The sequence below is a fragment of the Malurus melanocephalus genome, unplaced genomic scaffold (genome assembly GCF_030028575.1).
Source record: "Malurus melanocephalus ecotype Western Australia unplaced genomic scaffold, MMel_1.1 scaffold_516, whole genome shotgun sequence".
Classification (NCBI taxonomy): Eukaryota; Metazoa; Chordata; class Aves; order Passeriformes; family Maluridae; genus Malurus; species Malurus melanocephalus.
Genome location: NW_026623748.1, coordinates 75,989 through 103,791, shown reverse-complemented (window position 1 = coordinate 103,791; position 27,803 = coordinate 75,989). Strand labels below are relative to the sequence as shown.

Below are 27,803 nucleotides of genomic sequence, written 5' to 3'. Positions count from 1 at the left end.
TCCTGCTCATAATTAAAATTCRATGTTTGGATACAGCCCATTGCAGCTCGTGGGCCAGTTCATACTGGAGCCAAGAAATACACAGGATATTTTTCACTTCTGCAGCGTTCCTCCCTGCAGATCCTCAAGGGTATTCTCAGCGGTGATTAAACTTCTCAGGAATCCTGGGAGGTGGTGACTGCTCGGGAAGATTCCCAGCAGTGGGAGAGCAAACCAGGATGATGCCTGGAGGTCAGCGGAGCATCCTCTGATGTGCAGAGGGTCCTGGGGGGCTGGGGGTGCCCCAGGAGGGCTCGGAGTGGCGGCTGCTCCGTGCACAGCGCGCTGTCCTTGCTGGGGGGTTACACGGGGGTCCCCTGCCCAGTTTGTGGCTCCCAGTACGGACCAGTGCTCTGGACCAGCAGAGCCCGGCGGGCTGGGACAGCCCCAGCTCCACGCCAAGCCCCTGGCACAAGGGACAGTGTCCCCTCCTTGGTTTCAGGGACAGTGTCCTCCCCGTGGCAGCAGGGACAGTGTCCCCTCCTTGGCAGCAGGGACAGTGTCCCCCCCGTGGTTGCAGGGACAGTGTCCCCCTCGTGGTACCAGGGATAGTGTCCCCTCCTTGGCACAAGGGACAGTGTCCCCCTCGTGGTACCAGGGATAGTGTCCCCTTCTTGGCACAAGGGACAGTGTCCCCCCCGTGGTACCAGGGATAGTGTCCCCTCCTTGGCACAAGGGACTGTGTCCCCATCGTGGCAGCAGGGACAGCGGGGACAGCAGGGACAGCAGTGTCCCCTCCCCGGCAGGGCGCGCTGCCCGGGGCCGTGCGCGGGCTGCTGGCACCATCTAGCGGGGTTTGTGCGGGCACTGGCCGTGTCGCGGTCACTCCTGTCCCTGCCCTGTCCSCAGGGCACCAGCACGGCCCGGACCCCGCTCGGGGATGTCCCCCAGTCCTTTGTGCCCGATATTTCCCCCCGAGGGTACCCCCCCGGTGACAGACGGTGGATTTAGGGGCACAAGGGGCTGCCTGCAGAGCTGGGACCCCCCAGAACCGGCTCAGCATCACCCTGGCCTCACCTTGCTCATCTCCAGGAGGTCCGAGGGGTCAGCGGGGGGCTCTGGGCTGTGGGGTGATATCTGGGTGAGCACTGACCCCACACAGCACCCGAGAGCCCCATGGACCTTCCCCAGCACAGCTCCAACTGAGGGGTCACACAGGGCACCCTGACTTGAAGCGAGTGGGTTGGGTTCTGCAGTGGTCATAGGGAAGGGAATAAAGGAAAAACAAAGTGTAAAATCCCGACCTATTTCTCAGCTTCCAAACTCTTACAACAGCATGAGTTAGCGAAATAAAAGAAGTGCTTTCTAGCCTTCCAAGAAAACCCAGAAGATGGCAATTTTTTTTTTAGGGCCTGAAGAGTGCTGGCTGCTGCTGACTCTGGAAAGCCAGCCAGAAGCTGACACTTGCAGCTGGGATTTGTCTCTCCCAGCACACTGGGAGAAGCAGCTTCCAGGGACGCTGTGCAGCCCCGGGGAGTGAGGAGAGCAGCAGGGATGAGGATGGGGCCAGCACAGCCCGGTGTCCTGCAGCACCRGGGCTCCCTGTGACCCTGAACTGTGCATCCTGCACTGCCTGGGCGCTCCCAGGACACAGAATTCTTTTCTTCCCCATCACCATTTTAACTTTCCTGCCCACACCAAGCACAGAACTAGCCCACCCTGTGAAGTGACGGAAGAGCAAATGGTCCTGGCTGCCCCTGCAGGGATTGGGTGTGCTGCTGTTTGGGCAGGCTGCTGTTTGCTCCAGCAGGGATGCACGGGGAGAGTCAGGAACGGCCATTTAGGATCCTGCCCTTGGGGTGACACAATTTACAGGCTTACTGGCAAGCTGAGGTGGCAGATGGAGACACCTGGGGAACAGGGAGAGCCCTCAGCTTTGTGGGGAGGCAGGGGATGCAGGTGGAACAAAAACAAGTRGAAGTTCTTCCAGGGATTTTGCTTTGCCTCACAAAAATCCACATTAAAAAACCCCAACCAACCAAGGCCAAACCACACATTTCAAGCAGGCTGACAYCTCTCTCTCCCAGGAGAGCTGTTTGCTGGAGCAGCCCTGGCCTGCACTGGTATCACCCACTCAGCTCACACAGGGGCTGGGGCTCAGGTTTATTTGACTGCCATTTCAGACAGGGGCACTGGCCACAAAGGCAGCTCCCCCCAGCTCTGCAGGCACTGCCCAGCTGACAGCAAAGCCACCTCCTTGCACARCAGCTTCTCAAGGGAAATGCACTCAGGAAGGTCCTGAGCAGCAGGAAGTTGGTCCTTTATCATTATKTGTTGGCACAGAAATACTGACCACATGATAAAGCTCGAAGTAGGTCAGGCAGCCATCTGCTCTTGCTGACAGACCTCCACGACCGTGGTCAAAGATTCTCATTTCTAGAAACTTCACGGCTTGGATCAAATTTGACTGACCATGAACACGTCGCAGCCTATGCTACAACGCCAGGAGTTAAAAAMCCCACAGTGTGACGTTTATTGGCTCCTGTTTTAAAAATAGCTGGAGCTTAGTCTACTTCTACTAATTAAAAACCTTCATTTCCTGAGTGTGACTGTCTCGGCCTCCTGCCCGAGGTGTCAGCCTGGGGGCAGCACTGGCAGACCTGAATCCAGCACGTGAAATAACCTGGAAGCTTTGCAGCAGATGAATGAAATAAAGAGACTGCCCCTTTTTTTTTTTTTTTTCCAAACAGTTCACATTTATTGATAACAATAAAAAAATCTTTTAAAGACTATCTGTATTTTATTACCAAGAATGAGGTATTATGTATACAAAACATTTACAGAATTTGATATGCAGTTAATGAGGAGGGACAGGGAAGTGAAGGACACTGGTAACAGGAAAGGTGCCAACAGAAGAGTCATTGGCTGAGAGAAGGAAGAGCAATATCACACAAAGAAAGACAAGGATATGGGAAATTAATTAGTCAGACTGCAGTGATCAAGTCATATTGCCACAGCACTTTGCTTAGAGGAAGATTAACTATTGTTTTTATGKAATTTTATCTCCCCGGCTGTTTGTGCTGTCATGTGCTTTGAGCTCTAAAAGATGTGTTAAAATCAACAGCAGGAAAAACCCAAAGTGCCACTTTTGAGCCAGCTCAAGTGAAAAATAAAAATATAGGTCTTCAGACTTGAAAAGGGACTGCAACTCAAAAAGGTCTACAAAGCCAGACACCTCTGGACAGATGAGGAGTGTTGAATGGAGCAGATTCTCTACAGTTGTCAGCAAAATCGCCATCTGAGAGAGAGAGAGAGAGAAAGAGAAAGGGGACCAACTTCAGCCCTTACAGCCTGGTGAATGGGAAGAAATGCCATGAGTGTCAGCAGGTGAACCTCACTGTGCTCCAGCTGTGCTGGGAATACTGGAATATTGGTTCCTGCTGCCAGGAACCCGGGCAGAGCTCCCGGGAGGAGCCCCGGAGTCCCAGCCTGCCACAGCTGCTGTGCAGACACTGAGTGGGAGCTGTGTGACACCACAGCAGTGACCTGTCTGGCACAACAGCCCACTCTGGCAGCCTAAGTAACAGCCTAACCTCCATCTTCAAGTTCTGAGTCCCAAAAAAGCTCCAAAACAGACCAGTTTGGTTCAGTCTAAGGAGGCTGGTCTCTCGATACCTCTGTTCCTAAAATACCTGTCAGCTCTGCCACRTGCCACAGCCACAGCAGGGCTGCAGCAGAGATGCTGGCAGGAGTCTGTCACTGGCCTCTCAGGAGCTCTGCACGTATAAACAAAGCTTTACCCTGAGTTCAGAACCAGCTTTCCTCAGGCAGGGGATTCAGAATCTCGAGTGAGTTCTGCTTTCCAAGTTCAAGACTTCTAAACTYCACCACTTACCTAAGCCAGAATCTATCCCACTTCCTAGCAGGGACTGCAGCCAGCACAGAAGCTCCTTGTGCCTGCATGGACAATTTTGCTCTAGAAGGGTAAGGAAAGACCAAGCAGGGTCTAACTGTGCATATCCTGCTGCATTTSAGACCAAAATCTTCTCTGCCTCACTGGCAGGTGTGGTCTGTAGCTGTCTGACAGTTCAATCTTTGGAGCCTTTTGCTGTGCATGGAGTGAGGGCTCAAGGGGGAAGAGCACCTGGATAGAGTTCAGCAAGAGTCCAACTTGGGCCTGGGAARTGGGACAAAATCCCAAATGGCAGGGCACCTCTGGCAGTGGCAGTGGAGAAACTGGTGGAGAAAACCCTTACAGCATCTCCTGTACCAGAGAGGGAAAATCCTGTCAACAGATCAGAACTCAGGTGCTCTATTTCTGCTGGGCACAGGGAAGGACAGGAAGCCCCAGTGGGGGAGAAGTGCTCAGGAAGGATGGAAGCCACACCTCCTGCAGAGTGATTCAAGCAGCAAGCTGAAGCTCTGCATAAATTCCTGATAAGAGAATCTCAGTAAAATCAATTCACTTGCAATGTGCTAAGGAAGCAGAGTGAGCAACAGAGCTGGGAACAATGCTCAGAGCAGCTCTGGATGAGCCCAGAGTCACACAGCAAGGGACAGCCTGCTCTCTGCCTCTCTCTCTGCAGTGCTCCAAGCACAAACCCAAGGAAAGAATGAATTGCTTTAACCCATCAAGACCCAGAGCTCAAATTCCCCAGAAATGTGCTCGTACAAAAGGTATATTTAGTGTTACAGCCTGGCCACAGCTCTGTGGGCATGCTTTGAAAAAAACGGACTCACAAAGTCAAGTATCCAGCAACTGCTGTTCTTTGTCTCGGACATCATTAGTGACAACAGGAGAGCAGTTTGCAGCACTGGAAGATCACAGGGGATTTCTCAGGATGGCAAGGAATGTCCTGACAGGAGACTTGCAGTTCATCTCTAATGCACTACGGARCATTTTTGGTAGGGTTTTTCTTTTTTTGCTTTTTAACATTTGTACAGTTAAAAAAAATCATTCTTAACTGATGCACTGGTTGTTTTTCCTTTTCAGTAAGAGCCCTTGTGTTCAGAGTTAGGATTTGTGCAAGCACACTTGCAAAAATATTTATGGCTGAGTTAGGAAAAAGGGTTAAAGAGACAAGCTGTTGGATCTAACAAAGACCAAAACCACTAAGTGTAAAATTCAAACAGCTACTTTACTATCTATAAAAGGCTTTTTGGGATGGGTTTTTTTGCACAATTGCCAGTTGAATATGCTGTATTGCAGTCAGCTGCCACGGGCGAGGGTCCAGCCATCACATCCATTTGCTTTTCAGCTGTTGTGGCACTACCTGGAAATCATGGAGCTGGAATGAGACTGGCTAGAAGAGGTGGTGGCAGCACTGAGYTGGGAGAATCCACTGTGGCTTGATTCAAGGCTGGTCATAGATCCCCTGCAGAAAAAAAAAATGCAGTTTTAAGCTTCAGAACACACAAAGATTTTGATTTCTGCTCTGCATCTATATTGTGTCTGTTTGCACACTGAATAAAAAGCAAGTAACAGTTTTAGAGCAGATACTCAAAAGCTTTTCTGTCTCAGCACATAAAATAATGAGGACACTGCACCCCTTTCAAAACTAAAGAGGCAGAGATTTAATTTCAGTCAAGTTTATCCACTGACAGGAAATGAAAGTGAACAACTAGAATTTGAATTGCACCCCCTTCCACAGGACAACCTGCCAAGCCCAACAAGCTTTAAAAGCAAAGCGACCAGTGATAATTAGCATGTGATAACTAATTAACCCCTTGCATATGTTAGTTGTCCTCAGTGCAACTTTTTAAGGCCCTCACAGTTCACTTGTATTTAAGTGAAGTTRACACTGATTCGATTATCTAAATATCAGTGAGGTTGGCCAGACATACCTGAAATCTTCAGATCCTATCACTTCTGTATAGTACATCACTTTACATTTGTGAGAGGACACCTGTAGAGATGCCAACACATCATCCACACGAGGCAGGTTGGTTGTAGCACAGGCAGGCATGCTGTGGAATTTCCACTGTAAAATGTAGAAGCCAGGCCATCTGGTCACGTGGGAACCCTGCAAGCAGACACAACAAAAATCAAAAATTAACTTGGTTGATAGAGATTTCTAGGCTTGACATTTCTTTTCCAAGCTTAGAAGAAGTGCCTACACGTCCATAATTTTTCCCCAATTCCAATATCTCAGCTCTTCAGCCMACTGGCAGCACTGGGAGACTCTGCCCACACAACATCCTTATCAAAGTTGGAATGGAACACCAGCAGTTCCTCCAGCTTTTCAACAGCRTCAAGGGGTTAGGATTTAATAATACTGAAAGGACAAGTTCTGCTTTAAAACAATATCCACTTTTTCCATTTCTTTTCATTCACAGCTGTCCTGTGAGACAGTGRGAGGAGCAGTGAAGTTCAAGAGGTCACTGCCCATATTTCCAGTTAAACATTTCCATCGTGGGGACTTGAGGAGCTCCTTTTTCGGAGGCTGTTTGCCTCATTTCAAGTGAAACAGCAGGGGCAGTGTGTGTCTGCAAACATGCTGCATGTTATATCAAACTTGCCAATTAAAGGACAGGTTGTAAATGGCATAAAAAAACMTTCAGGAGCTTTGGTCATCACAAGYCCTTACACTGCCTGTTACAGGGACAGATATACAGAAGCTCAGACTTGTTTTCCAGCCTTCTCTCATTACTGARGGCAGGCACTGTGATATTCCTCAGATTGTTTGCCACCAGAATTACTGTCAGAATTACAGCACATTTTCTACTTTCTGGATGTGCATTTCATTTTAGGTGGCCTCCCCATGTTCCTTACAGATCCATCTCAGTCACTACCAGACTGATGGAACTTCCCCTCCCAGCAGATCCTACGTAAATCCCATCCCTGCTCTGTGCAGCACCCAGCATGAACAGCAGCTGAGATGCTGGCCAAAAGCAAGCAGGCAGTCAGGACTGATCACCCCTCAGTGGTCAGTGCTGTGAGACAGAACAGGCAGCCTGGGCTCCATCTGCCCCCACACGAGGCTCTGGATGTCTCACCTGCACACTCTCCCCTTCTTTGCAGATCAGGGGAGACTCCACCATGCTGTAGTCACGCCCCAACTGCCAGACTTTGTCTATCAACTGGACGTTGTTCCCACCAGGAGATGTAATACTGTGAGCTCCCAGGGAGTCCTTTTTGGGAGGCTGGGGGGCTCTTTTGGAATGGAAGATGTTAAAAACAATRTCGCCCTTGCACACGTCAAAATCCCATGTGATCACAGACGAGGCATCCACAATCTGGATGAGAACCTGAGACAGGAAARACACATTAGACAACAGCAATTTGCTCAGTAAAGGCAAACTCCTACAGAAAAAAAAAAAGACAAAGAACAGAGCTTTTTTTGTTGCTGGGCTTAGTTTCTACCATTAAAAAGGCTTTTTAATAGTCAAAGAAAGGCACTGCAGATACAAATTACATCCCGATGGGGTGTCTTTATTTTTACACATGATTTTCAGAAGCTTTCAAGCAGCTTCTGAGAATATTGCTTGCTTTACTTAGAAGAACATGGTTTTGAATTAAATGAAAACCAGTGATTTTCTCTAAATGGCAACAAAATTACAGGAGGAACARTCACAAACTTCAGCTGTTAAAGCATCACTATGCACCAGATACAGAAGGTGGAAGCACAGTGACTTAATAAACAAGCTCTGAACCATTCCCAGGMCAAGAGACAGAGCTCAGAGCAGAGGCTGAGATGAAAGCAAAGGGCAGCTGGAGCTGTACCTCATGTGGAGCTCCTTTGAAGACACTTGCAGACTGGTAGATCGTTTCAGTCCAAAGCTTGATGTCTTCATTTTCCAACTCTTCTGCTGTCCGGTAGAGGGACTTGGGAACCAGCCCACCCTCTGGTACTTCACACTAAAACCAAAACAACATGAAAAATTATCTCCTGTGACCATGCCATCATGTTCTGCCAGCTTCAGAAACAAAAATTCAGCAATACTCTGGAAAAGGGAACAGTTCAAAAGTAATTTTATAGCTTGTACATGAAACATATGTAATTCTTTTTACAATGATCTGGGTGAGATGTTTGCAGAACTCGACATCAAGGGAACAGATCTTGTACATAGCAGACAGCACCCCAGAAAAGGACTATGCAAACGCTGTAATTATCATTTACACCAACTTACACTGAAGGAAGGTGGGAGACACTGCAGAATCCTGAGGGAAGTGGCAATAGTGACTAAGTCTGAAAAAYAGAGCTACAGAGACCTGAAAGAACTGGGGTAGCTAAATTAAGGATGGATAGTGGGGAGACACAATACGTATCCAAGCAGCCAGGAAAGTTAAGAGTTCTGAAGTTACAGCTGTCTGACAGCTCAGTACTGGAAGTGATTGCACAACTTCCCTAAGCAAACTTYTGTTTTAAAAAGCCTGTAGCAATGAAGTCAACAACAGGTTCCACAGAAGTGTCTGGAAAGCAGAAGTATTTGGTAACTGAATTACAACAGAGAATTGAAAAGATCTTAGGGAAGTCATTTTGTTCAAATACCGAGAAGTAAAGAAGAAAAGACTCTGTCACCGCCTGTAACTGGCAGGAAGTATTGTAGCAATTTGCTTTCTGGTAACATTCACTTTTGCTKACTTAAGCAGTGGATTTTGCCAGCTTTGAGCTCCAAATTAGATATCACTGAAAGCTACTGCTGCAGCAAAAAGCAGCCCAGTGGAGATAAACACATGTTCTATTCCAACACATCTAACTGTACCTCATTATCATTTGAGACTCTATTGGAACACACACAGATCAATTTTTAAGTTTGGTACAGAAACTGATCTAGAGAGTGTACAGGGGCTGAAAACACAGCAAGCTTTGTGTTGTCAAAAATATTGCAGGTGAATCAAACCTTACAGTATCAGCAAGATGTTAAAATGCCAGATCCAGCTGACACCCAAGGTCTAGGCAGGAAACAGCTACCAAGGCATGTGACAAGGGACAAAGAAATTACAGTATCCTGCAGTACAATAACTTTTTCTGGTTTGTTGGGGGTCACTGCACACCCTGTGTGAGGAGACTGGGCTGTTTGTTGAGCCCTGTTGCCAGATGCTCCCTTGGGCTCCTTATGGGATGAGCTGTTTTAGCACAGGCTCCTTTGATCAGCTGATGGTGAGAGCTCCTGCTGTCATGTCTGCCTGAACTTGTCARGAAACAGACTATGGCTGTGAGCTCGGCTTAGCTATTTTAATAAGGTATTTGATTCTCATCCTAGAGAAGCACTGTACTTCTCTTTTTAAAGTGGATCCAGAAAACAGCACTGAGTCTGGAATCCTACACCACAGCCCCCACCTCCAAACTACACCAGGAATCACTCTGTGTGTGCTTACAGACTTCTTTGCTTAGAGAAGAGGAAACATTTTAAAAAGCCCCACAAATAAGTTGCTATATGCAATAGTTTAGATTCATACCATGCACTCTCCACCAAGGAAATCAGGGATAATTTCTTTATCGATGTAATCCAACAGTCCCCCAGGACCCTGGTAGTCATTTCCAGCATAAATAAGGAATTTCTTTCTAGTGTTGTCATCAATGAATGGACTAACCTACAAAGAAAGAAAAACAGAACAGATCAGGCCTTCACATTTTTCTCAGGTCAATTTACATTGTTTTCAAGTCAATTTTGAAGGAATCAGTTTTGATCACACTGTTACTATCCTGGTTATGCAAAGTCCACGCTACAAAGAAGCCAAATTAACCAWGTGTGTAAACAAGTTCTTTTTTAATCCACTCCAGGTCGTGTTTTTTAATCCACTCCAGGAATCCCATATAAAAGAGATGTTTCCAAATGACAACATCTGCTGCACATACAGCCTGATCTCTGAAGKGCTTTTACAAACTGAGAGAATTGAGTAATACCTTGGATTACACACATACCAGTGTCCAGAGAACTGGGAATACTCGAGGTGCTCTTAGGATAAGAAGACGACCCAGGGTTTCAGGGTAATTAGCTTCAACCACCTCGATGATTCTCAGCAAAGCCTTGACACCAGGTCTCCATAAATGCCTCATGTTCAAGCCTTCCAGATCTACTAGACAGGTCCAAGAACTGAATTKGACAAAGACAAAAATAAAAAGAAAGATCTCAATAGCATTCAAATTTCTCCTTGTTTTCTTGTGTTTTACCTCCTTGCTTTGTGCTGCCTGTAGACACTGGAGTTTAAGGTGTGTGCAATGATCACTTTGCACACCCCACACATTCCCCCMCAGACATTTCAGACTCCAGATAAAGATTCAGTTCATATGAAGCCAAAAAAAGATCCTGTCAACAGTCAGCCCAAACATTAAACCATTGCTTTTACTGCGAGATCAATTAAGTGGCCACGTTGCTGCTCTGAAGCAATTTAATATTCACAGAGCAGATTTCCCACTAACACACTGCAGTAACAGTGCCAATACACGTCAAAGCTAATTCTGTTGTCAGATCTCAGGGAAGGAAGCTTTTTCTATAGGAAGAGATATGTTCTCAATACWAACTACTGAGCTGAAGCATGTGTTTCAGTTTCTTTCCAAGTTCAGGTCYTGCCCTGGGCAGGAATTCAAGATTTACAGCTGTGCTGCACCAGCCAGCAGCCATTACATTATGCATAAGGCTTCTATGAAACACCAAACCCTTCTTTGTTTCACTTTAAATGTTTAATATGCAGCCCTTTAGGATTACGGCTACAAGTGAAGATCCAGTAGGCAGTACCATTTTACTGTTACACACATGAGGCCTCTCCCTTGGATTTGACCTCTCTTGGAGAGTTAGGGCAGCAAGTTCTGCAACAGGGAAAGGATAAGCAGACACACCATACATCCCTGGAACTTACAGATTAGGGGAGGGAGGCAGAAACTGGACAGAGTCCAAGACATATATGGTATCTTTTCCGGGCTGCTTCTGCTTTCATTCTACACCCTCAAATCCATTTTGCAGTTACCACTTTCASAAATGACCCCTACAAAGATGGGCTAGCAGACTACTTTTGACTGAATTTCACAGGAAGTCATGCCAGAACCCAGAAAACTACATCCCAGGTTTCACAGGAGACTCATGACCTCACCTTGGGATCAAGAGCTGAGCAGCCACATATAATAAATGCAAACAGGAACTGAGTGTAATGAGCCTTGGAGTAGGCTACAGAGGAACAAGTGACATGAAAGCCACACCTGAAATTACTGGAATGATTATCCATGATATTACTATGGCCTGATTTTTTTGGCAGGCTGTACCAATGCCTGTAAAACCCCCCCAGAAAAAGAAATGGAAGGCTGCACTGCTCTGCAGGTATCCAGCAGTCAAAGAGAGCTGAAGTGTGACAACCCCAACAGAACYTTTATGAGCACCAGACCAAAACTGCTGAGACAGGTGGTGTGTATCCCTCAGGCTTCTCCAGGCACATTCCCTCTAGCACTAATTGGGGAGGCTCTTAATTAACTGTCCTTGTGCTTGTACCTGCATGTGAAAGACAATCTACTCTGTGCTCGTTCCACTGCCTGACATTCCCCCCACACACCCCATGAAAGCAGGTAATTCCCAAAGAGCAGATTTTACCTTATTGGCCTGCCAAATACTTTTGTATTCTCTTCACATCGCCTCAGCCCTTCTTCATTTATTGAAAGAACCTGCACAAGAAAGAGTGTGGTTTAGAGAAGACAGTCTCAAACTCAGTAGGTGGGATAAAGAAAATAKGTTTATATCCAAAGACTAATTAAAACTACAACATCAAACCAGCATCAACTTTCTTCCCCCGCCCCCAAAGAATGAATTAGAAATCACTACAATTATCCCTAATTACTCAGAAATTAAAGCCCCTTTTGAAATCACAGAAAGCAACCTTGAAACAGAACTAGGGCAAGCAAACAAAATGTAGCGTCTGCTTGGAAATGCCACGAGGAGAGAAAAAGTAAAATCCAGTCCCTGCTTTTAATAGTTACTATGGCTGCTCCTGTCATTACTGGGAGACAAAAAAARTTAGTGCAAATCTGGAATTCTGCCAGCTTTCTGCTTGGAAGCTGAGCAGATCTACAGTAACAGTCTGAGTGATGCCTTTAGAGAAGGCAGAGAACTACAGGCAAGCAGGTTTTKTTTTTTTWAATAAATGATTCTTATACAGGCTGACAAAAACCTGAGTGGCATTTTCTCTTCTGTACAAGAGCAGAGACTGGGGTTTGAAGCCCTGCWCAAGTACAGAAGAATCTGTGCAAATGCCAACCACTAACCGCAGGAGCTGCCAAGAACTCCACCTTTTCATCATCAGCCTGCASTGGGAAAGAAGGAACAGCATTCCAACCAAAACCTGATGGCCAGAGAGCACAGCAGAACCCCGGAGTGAGGGATGCTGTGGTAGAGGGAACTTCTCCATGGAAACAGCCCACTGTTAGGAACACTCACATAACGCAGCAAGGCCTCCTCCCCCAGAGCTCGCACCAAGCCCTTGGTGTCCATCTGGCCCAGCCTGAGCACGTACAGTGGGCGCCCATCTGCAGAGACACAAACCACCAATGTCAGCTCACTCACACAGCAAGAGACACCACAGAGAGCTACTGCTGTGCTAAAAATTCAGATGGAAACAAACCATAATAGTTAACACTCCCCTGGAAGAGGAAGAATCWGGAGCAGTTGGCAACATAAACATCACTCTGTGCAGCTACACTAACAGATTACCTGGAAATGAGCTGCAAAATGGAGATATTCTGATTCACAGAGAGCTCCCTGACCTTCCACAGAAGTTCAAAGGATTTAAGTGCACACCAGACCTTGGTATACACAATTAATGACACAGACTATTCTTAGCTTCCAGGACAGCTCAGGTACTCCCATGAGCTGAAGTTTTTCCTGTAAGTGCAGAGCTGCAAGGAAAGCTGTAAGGCTTTTATCACATGTGATGCAATTCTGCTCTAGAGAGTTTACAGCAACCTTTCCGGAGAAACAGCCATCCTGACATCTGGGAATTAATGAAACCCAGTGTTAACCCAGAGCCTGCCCTCTGCAGTGTCTGCTGGAGTCACACTCCAGCTCTGTCCCTGCACACTGCGCAGAACTGGCACACAGCCCTGCTTATGCAGGTTAAGCCTGGCAAGARCAGACTCTGCTCCAGAGATCAGCTTCAGCTGGACCCTCTGCATTAGAGCCCTGCCTTTCCACAGTCATCTGCCTGCACACTGGGGCAGTTTGACACTGGCAGGATATTTAGGCATTAAGCTAAATTACTGTGGTAGCTGAAATTGAGAATCAAAGCTTGCATTTTTGGCTCTTAGTTATCCAAAACAGCTCCCAGCCTCCCCCTAAAGCTGTGATGCACTTTTTAAGCTTTGCTCCATCTATTCTAATACACAGGCTAAATAATCACCAGCTTAAAAAAGTGAGCATGTTAGGATACAATATAAAAAGAAGAAAAAAAGGAAGCTTTCTGCATAAAAATCTCCCTCAAGTCCTGTTGTCTGTGCAGCTTCATTCCCCTCCAACAGCTTAAGAGACATTATCAAATTCTCATTAAGTACTTTGGGACACAGGGAGAGAAACTGCAAAAAATACACTATTAAAAAGCCAACAAACAATCAAAATAGCAGAGTCAAGGCAAGTTATKTATTTGGAAAATACACTGCCCCCAAGAAAGTTCACAGTGTTTTATGTTTTATCAGGTGGACTAAAAGAAAATGTTATTTTAACATCAGCACATACTTATCTTGGAATGTACTGTTTAGCTTTTGAAACACCAAACAAAAACTGCTATTAAGCTTCAGAGCAGGTCTCCCTCCCTCCCAGACACAGATGCCTCCAAATCCAAACAAACAGCTCAGTAACCCTGGTCCACCCAAATGGCACATGAAGGAGAGCCTCAGCTGACAGTGCTGCATTATCACTGTACAATTTAGATTCCATTAGAGCTTTGTCATTTTAGAAAGACATTAGATTGAAGCATTCCTGTCAAAATAAAAGCCACTCGGATGTATAGAGAACTGTGCTAATTGCAAGCCAAAATAATAACTTCTTTTCTTCAGCACTGATAGCTCATTCTAGACAACATGCTTCATTATCACTGCCTTCGCTGTAGCACTAAAAGCCACACAGCATCCAGCCAGCTTAAGTTTGGCACATTTAGCACATGTAGGAGGAAAGGAGCAATACTAGAAAAGAGAGTTTAAAAAAAAGAACCCACCGCTGTAAAATTTTAAATTATAGAGAATTGCTCAGTTCTGAAATTGTGTTTCCATCATTGACAAAGCCATGCTTTACTTGTGGGCATGCTGCAGGAGAGATCAAAGGAACTGCAGGGGAAGGGAGGGGGCATGAAGTTCACCACAAGACTGGAGAACTTCTCAGAAGAACATTAAACAAGCCTTTGATGCATTCTGCACCTTTCTGCTCACTGGCAGGACCCAGTTGTGTGCTATTGACAGAGGAAGTCTTTGCAAAGGACAGACAAGGAACGTGCTGAAAGGGAGAACTTATTAACAGGTCCTTTTCCCTACAATCTTTACAAGCACGTTCTCATTTTCCATTTTCTCAGTTTGAGGTCTGTCAAACTCAGAGCAGCAGGGAAGAACCATTCAAGCTCTGTGATTAAACTTCTGCTGCGTCCTCCCTGTCTCCTGGCCACTACTGCTGACAGCATCCTGCCCTGTTTCATATGCTGCCTGTAAAAGGAAGAGCTGAGCAGAAACAATGGTGCCTGGTGGGAAAAGACTCAATCAGAGCACAGATCGCTCACAGTAAGAGATCATTTCCTTATCTAAAGAGCCCAGCTTGCCTCAAGCCACAAATTCCGACGTGTTTCATTTCTATGTATGTATTAGCAGCAAGATCAGTGCAYGATAAAGCACAGGGACAGGGGAGCACGTCAGGCTGTGGCTCACAGCACAATGGGAATTCAGCCAAAGCTGCTTCTCTTCTTAAACAAACCTTCTCTATTTGATGTTTTTGCAACATTCCACTTCTCATCATTAAGCTGATTGTAATGCCAAATAAATATTCATTTATGCCATCAGCAGACTTATCCAACATCAGAAATMAATTGATTACAAAGATATACTTATTTACAAACATCTTTTAATCACTGAAAGAGCACACTCAGCACTTGCCTAACACCCTGGTAAGCATCTCAGAGCACTAGGATGCGCAATTAATCGCTTTCTTTAAGCTCTCCTGGCAAAGCAGTCTTAAGTACGTCAGTATTAGTCAGAAAGACTCTGATCCAGGAGTCTGCCTATAGCAGCTAAGGAGCTGGCAAAAGCACTGGAACAGACTGTCCAGAGAAGCTGTGCATGCTGCAATCATGGAAGTGTTCAAGCCCAGGCTGGACAGGGCTCTGAGCAACCTGGTCTAGTGGAAGGTGTCCCTGACCATGGCAGGGAGATGCAAAAACATTATTTTAAACTCCCTTTCAAACCAAACCATTCTATGATCCTATGAATTTAAATGTCTTTAGTACATAACAACTGAGAAGTTCTAACCATCTTTCCAGTCATCTCTAGTTAACATAGGGACAATTATCACCTTTGATTCAAAACATAGAAAGGCTGTTCAATATCCATACCTTTGTCATGGTGATGCCAGCCTCCTGCATAGTAATCCTGGAGCACCTGGGGAGGATTCCARGTGTCCAGAATATAGTCCACTTGGTGCTGCTTACGCCACGTCAGTGATTGGCAAAGGATCTCTCTGGCTTTGTCAATGTTGAAGTCTCKGGCACGCAGGAATCTTAAAATGTGCTCATCCTTTGGGATCTATTAAAAAAAACAAACCAAATTTTGTACCTAAGATTTGAAACAAGAACAGAAACTCAAACAACAGAAGCTGAAAAATGTGCAGCCCTACACTGATGCAAGAGGTTAGTGTGTATCACTGGGAGTTACTCAAGGAAGTCAGCCTTTGTTTGAAACAAAATCATGAGCCCTGTCATGTACTGCAGCTACCTTTATGAGGGATATAAAAATTTCATGAACTCTAACATAATCATTTCCGCCTGTATGATCATACCAAGCCAGTCCAATTTAAATAAATCAGGACAGAACACAGACTGTATTTTATTGTTAAGTAAGAGGAAGCTGAGACACACATGCAAATCACAAGGCACTGGAAAAACCCCAGCCTCGCTATCAGTGATTTAACTGACTCCACTGCTACCAGTGTTTCAGTATGTAACAGTATGATGTTTGGCCAAAACAAACAAATGCAAAAATAAGGTCAYTGTAGAAACCAGGAAGCCTCATAAAACTGATATTATTCCCCTGTGGCAGTTTAAGTGACATTCTGATAGTCTTTCATGCTAACTATTTAAGCACCTCAGCAAGCAAAGTCAGCTGGACAGTCACAATGAACTCCTCTTATTGCCACTGCTTAAATTTAGGTTTTGACCATGGATAGCCATTTGACAGGAACAGTCAGTCCCAGGGGTTGTGGCAGGACATTTCCAAGGCCCACCTTGTGTGTCACACACTCTGAGCCACAGGACACCCCCAGTAACTCACTTTGCCTTTGTGCGTCTCCTGGAGCCACTGGCGCAGGCGGATGAGGCAGCTCTCCTGCATCGGGGTCAAGTCCCCCAGGTACCTCTTGATGTAGTCTGCATCCAACTTATCTAAAAAAGAGATAACAGGTGATCAGTGCTCATGAACAGACCTAGGCAAAGCCCCAAGTGATCTGATTTGCTGCTGCATTTGGTGCAGTCAGAACTGAATAAAGTTCCTTTGAATGGATGAAAAGATGAGTAAGGTGACAAACACAGTCATCTTCATGAAGAAGATAAAGYTCTCCTTCTGCAACCAAGGAAGGAGCAAAAGCAGACATTTGTGAAAGCATTTTGCCAGTATACTCAGAATTATCAATCCACAGCACCATTGGGCTAGTTGCTTCTAGAAATACTTAAGAGAAGCTCTGAATTTTTCCAAATTCTCAGAAGACTGAGTCGAGGGAGGTTTCAGCTGCTTCCTCCCCATTTTCCCTATAGTTACAGCCACCCCTGAATCTCAGGGCAAGAAGCAGACTGTTCATTTGCAACCCACTGAACAGCAAAGAGTTTTTCTGCTCATACCTGATCTCCACTTACAAGCTCAGGCTGCTCCCTGAGTCACTGCTGGGTGAGCTTACTTTAACACTGCATATCACTAACCAAAAAGCCAAGCTGGAGCTCCTCAGCTGCCCAGGAGAAGCTGCCCAGTACTGAGAGCCTCTCCAGTACAAAGCAATCCCAGTAAAACATGTCAGATCCCCATACCATCGGGCGTTCCTGCGGTGGGCTCCGAGGGGCTGCTGGAGGTGTTGAGGATCTCCTTGTTGTTCAAGCCCTCCTTTGTGGCAGACTCTGGGATATTAATGGCAGGTGACACTGGTCTCCTTGGGTGGGATGTGCTGCTCTCTGATTTACATGGAACAGGAGGAGTCCAGCGAGGAACAAAAGTTATTCCTTCTTCCTCCAGCTGCTTCAGGTAGTATTCTATTATTTCTTTTCCCTTCAAAAAAGCAAAGGTACTTCAGGTACTGAAAAACCCACCCWTTTTTACATAGAAATTATTGGGCTGAAAACCCAATTAAGTGATCAGACCTCTGTAAAGATTCCACTTGAAACAGCCCCACACAGACACACTGCCCCAGGCTTTTACCAAAGCAGCCCAGCTTTTTGAGCAGAGCAGCCTGTTACTTAGCAGCAGCCTCAATGTCTTTTGGTAACTTGGAGCCAGACAAATCCTTCCCAACTGCAGGCTCACCTTTTTAATATTGCTGGTGTACTGCTTCATRGCAATCTTCTCCACTGTGCTTTCAAAACCAAAAAAAGATTTGATATCCAGACTTGCTGACTGTTCAAAACAGGTCCAGTCTTCATTGTCAGGATGAACCTGTAAGTCAAAAGATCATACAGCTCAGTTATCCACGTAGGGTTTTTTCCCCCTCACAATATTTTAGAAGTTTCTTGTTTTACAGGTTCACACAGTCAAAAATATTCAGGCAGATTTTGCAGGGCCTTGCTTCACTTGCAAAACASTGTTGGGAAGAGGCAACAGCACAGGACAAAAAGCTGGGAGGACATCCTATGGTCCCATGGCTCTTTTGTTCATCTGAACAAGAAAGGGGAGGGCAGAGAAACACAAATGCACCGGCCAAGAGCCAGAGAACTGCACATTTCTACACTGTCTCAGTCCAGATAAGGGCTGGGGCTGCAGCATGTCTGTGGAACAGGGTAAAAGCCWCCCCAGTGAACTCTGTGCTGTGGCTGGTAGCCCAGGGCCAGCTCAGCCAGCCTGAGCCCTGCAGCAAGAACAGTGGGAGTAGCTCCCACTGGTATCTCCATGCACTGTAGTCCAGCGGTGGTTCCAACAGACTGTTCTCTCGTTGACCTATGAGGTGCTTTAGCATTTTATAGAATAARAACTATTTTAGCCTGTTCTCCCATGATTATGCCACAGATAGAAGTGCACACTACTTGCTCAGCTGACACCCTCCCTCTTAGCTTATCTCTTTGTTTACTGACATGATCCTCAAACAGACTTTTAGTTGGACTTGATCTTTAAAGGTCTTTTCCAACCTAAACAATCCTATGATTGATGGTGATACTGTTACAAAAAGCTGTTTTTAAAACTCTCTTCAGCTAAGACAGATTTGTTCAAGCAATTTCTAGGCTGGGCTCTGAATTTGTCACTATAAAAACATCATGAAAGGCTGGATTTCTGAGCATGCAACTGGCCTGGTGCCTYAGGATTCTCCTCCCCCTCAAAACATGCTAAAAGTGGCTAAGAACAGGATCAACACTTTATAAGGAGACAACGACAGGAAAAAAACCCTTTTCCCTTCATTTTCTGTTTCTGCTTTAGGGAACAGGAGGTACAAGAATAGTTTGTATAGCTTAAGTAAGTACAAATCATAATAACATCATTTAAAAATCTCCCAGCATTTTCATATATTCAACTACAAGGTATCTTCAATAAAAACGAACTTCAACAATTTATTCTTCCTTTAAAAACCTGTTTTTTTTTATTTACCTACTAATTTCTTGACTGAGTAGAGCAAAGGCAAACAGAAGTGYTGTGTTTTGTACATATTTACCACATGCACTTTTGTGAACAGCACTCCCCCCTGTTTAAGCAGAGCTTTCACATAAAAACTACAGGTAAGTGAAAGAGTATTTTTAAACTTGCCTTGGGAATAACAGCAGAAATAATTACAAAAATATTAGATAATAGTGTCAAGTGGGTTTGACATGCACTGATCTTTTAACCACAGGTTAAACACAATARAAAATGTTACGACCTGCACATAAAAAGAGTGCTACAATACAGATAAATCAGTTACATTTGTTAGCTCTGATCTGACCTTTAACATCAATTTGAAGTTGTGCTGCTACAGTATGTGCTGCAAGAGCCCATGAGGACAGGCTGAACCATTCAGAAATAAACCGTGACCAGAGCAGAGCAATAGGCCTGCCACCAGACCCCTCTGCATCAACATTTGCATTGAAGACTAAGAACAATGAAAAAAAGATAGGTTAAAACATAGCTGACTCAGTGAACTTCTGTMTGAGCTGAGCAGAAGGCAAATCAGCTGAACTTTCCTTTGGCAGTTCTGTCAGGGTGTCAGCAGCCTCACCAAGTCCCACACTGTTGCTACAGAGCACAGATTTGCCTAAACAGAACTGTCAAACATAGAAAATTATGTTGTGTTCTGCTCCCTGAGAAGATGCTCAAACAAGAGGGTGCYGAACGTGTTTCAGTTCTTCAGGCAAGTATGTTACATTTAACACTAACAATTATCACTCAGGGAGCTGTGCTGATTATTTTTTCTTGCAAGGCAAAAGCCAGGAACAACCTCCTAAGTTCTGGTTGAGTCCTGAGATCTAAACACTGCCTTAGCTCCATCTGCAGCCCCACCAAGGGCCTGTTTACTCACTGTGTAGGAGCAGTGCTCGTTAATGATGACTCTGTTAGAGAAGGTTTCATTGTAGGCTTCTATATGCAGAGTCCTTTCTCGCCTGTTCAGAGAGTTCTTCTGGACAAAGTAGACATAGTCAACCCCTGCAATCTGRGGAAGATGGCAGAGATTCTGTTAAGGTACAATATTCATGTGAAGGGATATCCAGAAGCAAAAGCAGGCAGTTCAAAGCTCATCACCTTTTTCAGCAGCCGTGGTGCATCAATGTCCAGTTTGCAGCGCCGCTCGATCACATGGATGGCCTCATCCTCACTCTTGTACTCATTTACAGTGTCACTGGCTACAAACATGGGGATCAGAGGGCACGTAGGAAACCTTCTTTCATATGCCTGTAACGATGGAACGAGGACAAACAACCATCATTAATTCCGGACGGTGTGCTGTGAGTTCCTTCACCAGCATTTGGAGGCTCAATGCCCTTCAGAGCCTCCATGGAAAGGACTGAGCCTTCCTAAATCCACATTAGAGCTGAAAGAGTCACAGTGCATTCAAAAAAATCCATTTATTAATATGCTCCTTTCTGGTAAGGTAATTTTTAAACCACACAAAATAACCCATTCCTCCCCTCCCTCCAAAAAGGAAGTTATTCATTCTGTACCATGGCAACCCCCTTGACAACWGAAACAGGAAAATCAGCCCCTCCAGTTCTAAAATACCACAAGACAAAACAATTATGTGTTGGATTAAAAAAACCCACTTACTAATTACCGGTGTTTCACCAAGCTGTGTAGAGGGATTTCATACAGTTCCCCAAGGTCTAATAAAAACATTTCAAAAGCTATTTCTTAAGCTAATAGAGCTCTCAAGCTCCCTGGGCACAGAGTGTTCCTAATGATTTCACTGCAGTTTATCAGCTCACAGTTTTGTCCAACAACAGTCAGTCTAATACAATGAGCTCATTTCACACTTCCGAAAGTGTAAAACTTSTTGCAATAATGCAAAGCTAGCAAGAGTTTTGACTTTGGTTAAAGAACACAATCATGTAAATAAATTCATGTCTTAAATATCTGATACACAGAGAAGATGATATTGAATCAGACATAAGCAGGAGAGTTATGGATCTGGGATCATTAAAACAAGTAAGAAGAAAGTGGGTGTTATGCCCATTAGCAAACTTCGTGAATTTTAATTTTAAAACCACTGTGGCTGGCCTATACAAGACAATGGTAATTTTTTTTCCCTTTCTTTCATAGTCATTAATGCATCTCTGTTTCTCTTTGGTATTTTTCTTTTTCTCACAGGGTAGCAGTGAAGCAACTAATTCTTTAGCCTGCTTTTAATATTGTGAATTCCTTCATCTTTGCTGTTATCAGAACATCATTGGCTTTGGTGAAGAGGTAGGATTTTGCAGTGTCCCAACGCCTTTACTTTAAAAAAGTAAATCTGAGAGAACATCATGAAACAACTCTTTTAATGAGGTAAAATATCCACTCTGTCATTTTAGATGATTTCAACTGCTCTGAAAACAGCTGGGCTGCAGCACCAACAGGGAGAGGGTGTGGAACAAAACAAGCAGCAGCTGCACAAAGTATGCAATGGTGGGGCTGGAACAGAAAAGGTCTCTTAATTCTCCCTTTAGAACAATTAAAATATTTCAGTTTATTATCACTGTTCAAACCTAGTTTGAAGTCAGTGTTACTATGGTGACAGTGGTGTAAGGCACTAAAACAGTGTCAGCTTTTTTCCCCTTGTGCATATTTTTAAACCATTTTTTGCAGCATGACTGTCCCAAGTTCATAAAGTGCCTCTGTAAGGCAGCAGAGTTGAGCCAGGGAAGGGGTTACACACACTCCCTTCTTCTGACTTCATCTGTGAACAGCTGCTTTGGTTTAACTGAAGAATAGCAATAATTCCTGGCCTCAGAGATGTGTGCACAATAGCAGTGACAGAGCATTAGTGTTGTAATAYAATAGCCARCAGTGGGGGAGAAAACCTTTCACAGCTCCAAGACAAAGGGAGGATGGGTCCTATTAACATGGTATAAGAAGCTTCTTTTGTCCTTTTGGTATGGCAAAGAAGTTTCTTATTTCTCTTACAAGGTTCTTGTCCTGGACAGAAGTCTGTACATTTTAATCACTTGTGAGTATCTCAGCTGGATCCCTGAAAAGGTCTCAGGATTCTTTCTAAATTATTCTCTATTTTAACTGCAATGACTGTAGTTAAACACTGTTAAAGTCAAAAAAGAAAACATTTCCAAAAGGAGCAGAATTTACAAGTATTTCTTGCTTTCAGATTGCTTCATTTAATACTTTAWTTTATTTGAGAACCTTGTGTTACAATCATTTTATAGACAGGAGAGCATGGGCAGTAGGTATCTAACATTTTTCAAAGTCTTTTTTACATTTGGATGACAAATTTTCCCTATCTGAACAAYCTCCTTTATGCCAAAGCCTTTGCAAGTCTCCTTCATTGCACATATTAATGCTTTTCTCATCTTAGTCCTCCAAACACTTTRTGTTTGCCCTGTGAACATTTGCAAATCAGAGCATTACCTGCTCTTGAGTGTTTGTTGAACTGCGAACAAAAAAATGCCCAAGAAGAATGTGTTGTTTCAGATGGCAAGACTGAATTGAATGTGTTCAATTTGGAAGAGAACAAAATAATTATCCRCCAAAAGCTGGCAAGCTGAATGCTTACAGCAAAGTACTTGAGGGGTTCCAAGAGATTAACAGCGACTCAGGATTCTTTCTCCCTRAAGAACACACACACACAGAAAACTGTTCACAGTCGATTTTATTGGGCTCTTAAATTAGGCTGGTTTTATTTCTTTATGTCCCACTGCCAATATGTCCTTGTAATGCACCATTTCTCAGCACAGCCCTGTTTGAATAAAAGGTGATTAGAGCAAACCATGGCCACAATCAAAATATTCAATCTCATTTCCTTCACAGTGCAGAGTGGGCAGAAAAAAGCTGCTAAAGGCTACAGGACACTGACAGATCTCCTTTCACCACAAACCAACACAGCACAGGAAGAAAACCTGTAATTTGTGGTACAACACAGCAAGAGCCACGTTAGTCACAGCAGATTTGTATAGCCAAGACTGGAGCTATTAAAGGAGCACAAGAAGATTAAAGAAAGATCAAACACTGCTTTTATTCTTCAATAGAACTGAAGGGATTTTGCTGTGTTATTGAAGTGTTTTGAAGCAGAAATTTTGACTCAAATCCAGCTTTGCAAACAGGAAATAACTGAACTGCATTATGCAGTGCTCCTCCAGCAGGCTGATAAAGCAAAGTTTATTATAAAATGCTGCCCCTTCCTTGTATGACAGTACTGTGGTTAAAACTGGACAGATAGGTCTCTCTTTACAATAAAATCAGATATCTACACCTTTGTCTCAGTGTTCCAGTTTCAGTTTACYGATAAATCAAAGACAATTAGTTCCTCAAAAGAGAAGTAGCTGTAGAAAAGTCCCAGAGGACTCCATGCAAGAGTGAAATAYTGCTACTGTAGCACTAATTGCACCCAAGAATGGTGCACGGATGTGACCCTATTACTATTTTCCCCTGTCACATTTAACACACAGGATGTGTGGAGTCGGACACAGAGCACAAGGCAAAAGCACAGATGTGCTCATCCTCAAAACTCTTCAGCTGTTGCTGGGCTTGACATGAAGTCACAACACCTCCTTGGCTGAGACACCTGTCTACAGATCTTTCAAAAAAATCATTCTTAGCCTGCAATTCTGCACTTCCTCAATAATGTACTTCTACAATTTTCCACCAGCCTCTGGAACATTTGTGTACTCTGATACATTAGAAGCTGCAYTGTGCATCAAGAAAAACACAGTCTGGTGAAGCAGCTTGAACTGCAAATTTAACTTTYTTAATGCATGTTAACAGCAAGAGCACTGACAAGCATAATTTCAACCAAAATAGCACTGTAATAAAGCTTCTTTTCCAACTGCTTCCCTTAGCAACTCATGTTCAGAGTAGAGTCAAAATAACAGGATTTATTCCACTTTTATCCTTGCWAGTATTTCAGTTGAGTGTGAAGACATGAAAGCAATTCAGAAGTCAGACTATTTTAAACCCACTGCAGTCGTTTCTCATAGCCAAGGGAATTGTACTTGCTGCCRCTGCCCTTAGATTTTAGAATTCTAATACCAGGAAAAATGAATTCCTTTCAAAATACTACCTTTAAAACAGCACTTAGGTATAACCCCAGCCCACTTTTCAAAGAATTCTGGCTTTTTGCTTCTCAAACCATGCCTAGAGCTAATAAAATACCTTGATAATAAGCATGTGCTCTGTCTTCAGTGAAGAAAGTCAGTCATTTATGCAAAGAAATTACTCAACTTCTCTGGTCAGATTAATATGCTCCCAGTCTCCTGCCTTCAAGGACAGGGATTATTTCATATTTCCATTAGATGAGTCAAAACAAACTTCTATACTTAAAAGAGGAAAAAAAAAATCCAAGCAATCTTATTCTGTTCTCTTTCCGTGTATTGTTCTGTTCTAGCAGGTGAATCCCCCAAACAGAAATTCTAACCTGGTGGAATGAGGAATTTCAATTACACTTTGGAAAATTAAGCATATCAAGTGCTTTAACAGCTTAATGGTATGAATCAAGTTGTTAAGATGTTTTATTTCTTTTTGATGYTCTCAGCTGGAAGAGAAGCATTGCTAGAGCAGCACCACATTTCTYCAAGGACACCTCAAAAGAACCCACAAACAGATTCATTCTGGCAGCCCAATCTCATCTGCAGCACTTGGTGCTAACTTTAATTTCTGCCAGCTGCATCTGACTGTGTGGGTACCAATCTGCAAGCACATACCAATGTTCCCTGTGCTCCCCTATCCACTTCCAATGTGTGGGATTTCTGAATTATTCATAAACACACAAGCAACAAGCAGGGTCACTCAAGCAGGATGCTGCCCTGGCTCGGCAGGCTGCATTCCCACAGCCTGATCATTCCTGCAGAGCCCTGCATCCCTTCCTCCCTCTTACATTAGAGCACTGCAGAGCAATAGGAAAAGCAGTGACACATGGGAGGGCAACCAAGAGGTCTCAAATTCCTGGCAGCTGAACTTGGAAAGAAACAATTCTTGATGAACTCTCACAGATCAGMAAATAACTTTTCATGCCCTGTATTCCCTTGTTCTGAGCTCTCTACCACTCCCTTTCAATCCATACATATGTATAAAAATCACGACACTTGTCTGATGCACTATAAAAATCATGAGACTTGAACAAAGCAGTGTGATCCCGGTGCCCGTGTCTCTGAGGAATGTTAGCTCACATGGGAGTGATCAGCCTGGGGGCGTGTGTGCAARAGAGCAGATGGTTACAGTGGCTATACCTCAAAGCTCCAGAAATAGGGGTTTTGGTAAGGTAACACTCCCAGGCACTGGGAAGAGGGAACGTGAGCTGAACTGCACGTTGGGGAARCACAAACATCTCTAACATACAGGTAGTCAGCTCTCTGGGAAGAAAGTCCCCTGTRAAGCCAGTTCTGGAAGGACAAGTCCTCCAAGGACAGGCTCAGAATGCCAGGCAGGCTCCTGCTCCCCACAGCACAGTTACCCTTGGCTTTGTGCARTGACCTTCCCCCTCACAACAGCTCTCCACAGCAGCCCTTGCTCASAGGAGGCTTAAGTGGTTTTTCTGTCCACTGTGTTTTCACTTCATTAAATGTTCTCATTTACAAAGAGAGGAGTTATTCTCTTATTGCTGGGCAACAAAGGCTGCTTGGCAGCCACTCAATTCTAGAACTCTCTCTGGAAAAGATGGAGAAGGCTTCAGTTACACAGACTATAGATGAGGCTTGTGGGGACTACAGCCAACACATCAGCACGAGAGAGGCAGGGCCAGACCTGCCAGTGAATGGCTGTGTATCATCTGAACAAAAATTCTCTTTATGTACCATCCCTGGTTCTTGACAAATATGAGGCAGTTTAAYAGTCCTTGGACTTCTCTGTGAATTTCAGCCCAGTCTATGCCATCAAGGTATGACTAGACAGCCTTCTATTGCAGCTTCTACTTTTTAAAAGTGTTCAAATTAGAACTGGAACAAACACACTCCCCCAAAGCTTTTCTAGTAAGATTTACCAATGGTGAACCTRCTGCCTATCACTGAACTGGATTAAGCAATTGGAAAGTGCATCAGGAAATACCTTGTGTGGAAGCAATTTGAATTAAAAATTATAACTCTTCACCTGAAAGAGAGCTACTTCAAAGATTTTGAGAATTAAGACAAATGAAGCAGGCAGCAAGCATCCATTAAAAAGGAAGGTTCTGTTCCATCTTGGCTTGTTAAAAAAGAAACTAAATCACAACACCAYACATTTGAACACACTTTAGTTTCAATACATTAATTTTGCAACACGAAAAAACTTTCCATGCAGAGCAGAATTCCACAGAAAAGACAAAAATCCAGCCTTTACAAACAGAGCTGTCTTGGGAAGGCTGTGAAGAGCAAAGACCTGGCAAAATGCTCCATTTGAGAGCCATGCAGGGGCTCTGAGGSCCTGGCTGCCCGTGTGTTGCAATGGATTCCCATGGGTTTCCCAAAATGAGAGCTGACATTCATCTGGCAAAGGTGAGAAGCCCCTTACCCTAAGCTACAGGAAAAAAAATTGCACAAGTCTCCTTTGTCCCCACCACACTTTCCTACAACTGCATCCTAACCTTACTTTACTTCATCCCTCTTGTATCCTCCCTCCATTACAGTCCAAAAGCATTTTACCCTGGAGTGGAAAAGTCATTCAAGAACAGGATAGATTGTCTKCACCCTCTGTTCCCTGGTACAAGACGAAACTTGGCCATCGAAGTATTAATGATGCCTATTAAGTGTATCCAAGATAAAACAAATAACCCTTCTGTAAGTTACAGCGAAAAATCAATAGGACAGGTCAATATTGGTAAGACAAACACTCTGCTCCATTGTAGAGACTAAAGAAGCCCTGTTTACAACACAAGCGTGGAAAGTGATACTGACCTGGAACTTTCTGATTAAATGATCTTTGGTGCATTAAAAGTGTAAGTTTACAGCACTGCTCATATCCAGTCTTCCAAAGCAAAGCATKCCCAAGTAATTGCCCAAAATGGCCCAAATGCTTCTGCTTTGCAGGAGCACTTTCTTGCCTTAAAGTTCATAAACAATCATCTAAAATTTTCATAAAGGAGGCTGTGAAAGTTTTATATAATAATGCATCAAATCCTTGAACTACAATTACAATGGCTTTTGTTTGTGAAGTTCTGGGTTTTGTTTTTTTTTTTTTAATAGCCCACACAAACACGTTATTATACAAATTATCAGACAAGTACGAACAAGAATCTACTCTGCACAGATGTTGTTCGTGAGTTGTAATTGAAGGTTAATTATTTCTCGAACAGCAAGAGAAGCAATCTTGAAAAACAACCTTGGATGTTCTCCAAGGCAGCGATCAGAGCTTTTAGGTAGAGYATCTGGGAAGAGAAATTGAGGGTGGTTCAAAAACTTACTGCAGCATGACATTCAGATTCTTCAAAGGCCGTATTTATGATATGGTACTGAAGTGCTACTCAAATTTGCAGTCCAGGTCTACACCTCTTCTACTCAGTAGAACCAGGAGAGGTYTCCCAACCAGACTCAGTCCTGACCTCACAGGCATTACAGGACCCTGCACACTCTCTAAGCACTGCCTGGGTTTTGAACACACAGATATTAAAYAACCCATGCTCCAAGCAGCCCTTCTGCCCTACAGACTCTGAAGGTCACTGCAGAAACCTTTTCATTAACACCACCAGGGMTTCACTGGGCCTTGTTGGGACATGAAGAGCTAGAAGAACTTGTTCTATCCAGTATCCTTGACTCAAGGAAAGCATCTGAAAGCATAACTGGCTTAGCAGCCAGCAAAWTGAGCCTCCTCAGCTCACTGCTCCTTCTGTAGAATGGAAATTAAATTCCTGAGAAATCCTCCATGAAACCAGGATTTGAGGAA

At 44.2% G+C, this 27,803-nt stretch overlaps 1 protein-coding gene across 1 annotated transcript in view; it reads right to left on the bottom strand.

Moving 5' to 3' along the window:
• Positions 1-5,098: 5,098 nt before the first annotated feature.
• Positions 5,099-27,803, bottom strand: part of SEC14L1 (SEC14 like lipid binding 1) — a 37,086-nt gene continuing 14,381 nt past the window's right edge. Inside the window, exons 2-15 of the mRNA XM_057381580.1 lie at positions 20,055-20,204; positions 19,834-19,965; positions 17,661-17,789; positions 17,171-17,405; positions 16,425-16,534; positions 15,491-15,680; positions 12,346-12,434; positions 11,506-11,576; positions 9,849-10,020; positions 9,383-9,517; positions 7,703-7,837; positions 6,976-7,227; positions 5,824-6,002; positions 5,099-5,354 (exon numbers count right to left, since the gene is read on the bottom strand). Coding sequence (XP_057237563.1) covers positions 5,249-5,354; positions 5,824-6,002; positions 6,976-7,227; positions 7,703-7,837; positions 9,383-9,517; positions 9,849-10,020; positions 11,506-11,576; positions 12,346-12,434; positions 15,491-15,680; positions 16,425-16,534; positions 17,171-17,405; positions 17,661-17,789; positions 19,834-19,965; positions 20,055-20,204 — 2,085 coding nt within the window. The 3' untranslated portion in view covers positions 5,099-5,248. The remainder of the gene's footprint in view (positions 5,355-5,823; positions 6,003-6,975; positions 7,228-7,702; positions 7,838-9,382; positions 9,518-9,848; positions 10,021-11,505; positions 11,577-12,345; positions 12,435-15,490; positions 15,681-16,424; positions 16,535-17,170; positions 17,406-17,660; positions 17,790-19,833; positions 19,966-20,054; positions 20,205-27,803) is intronic.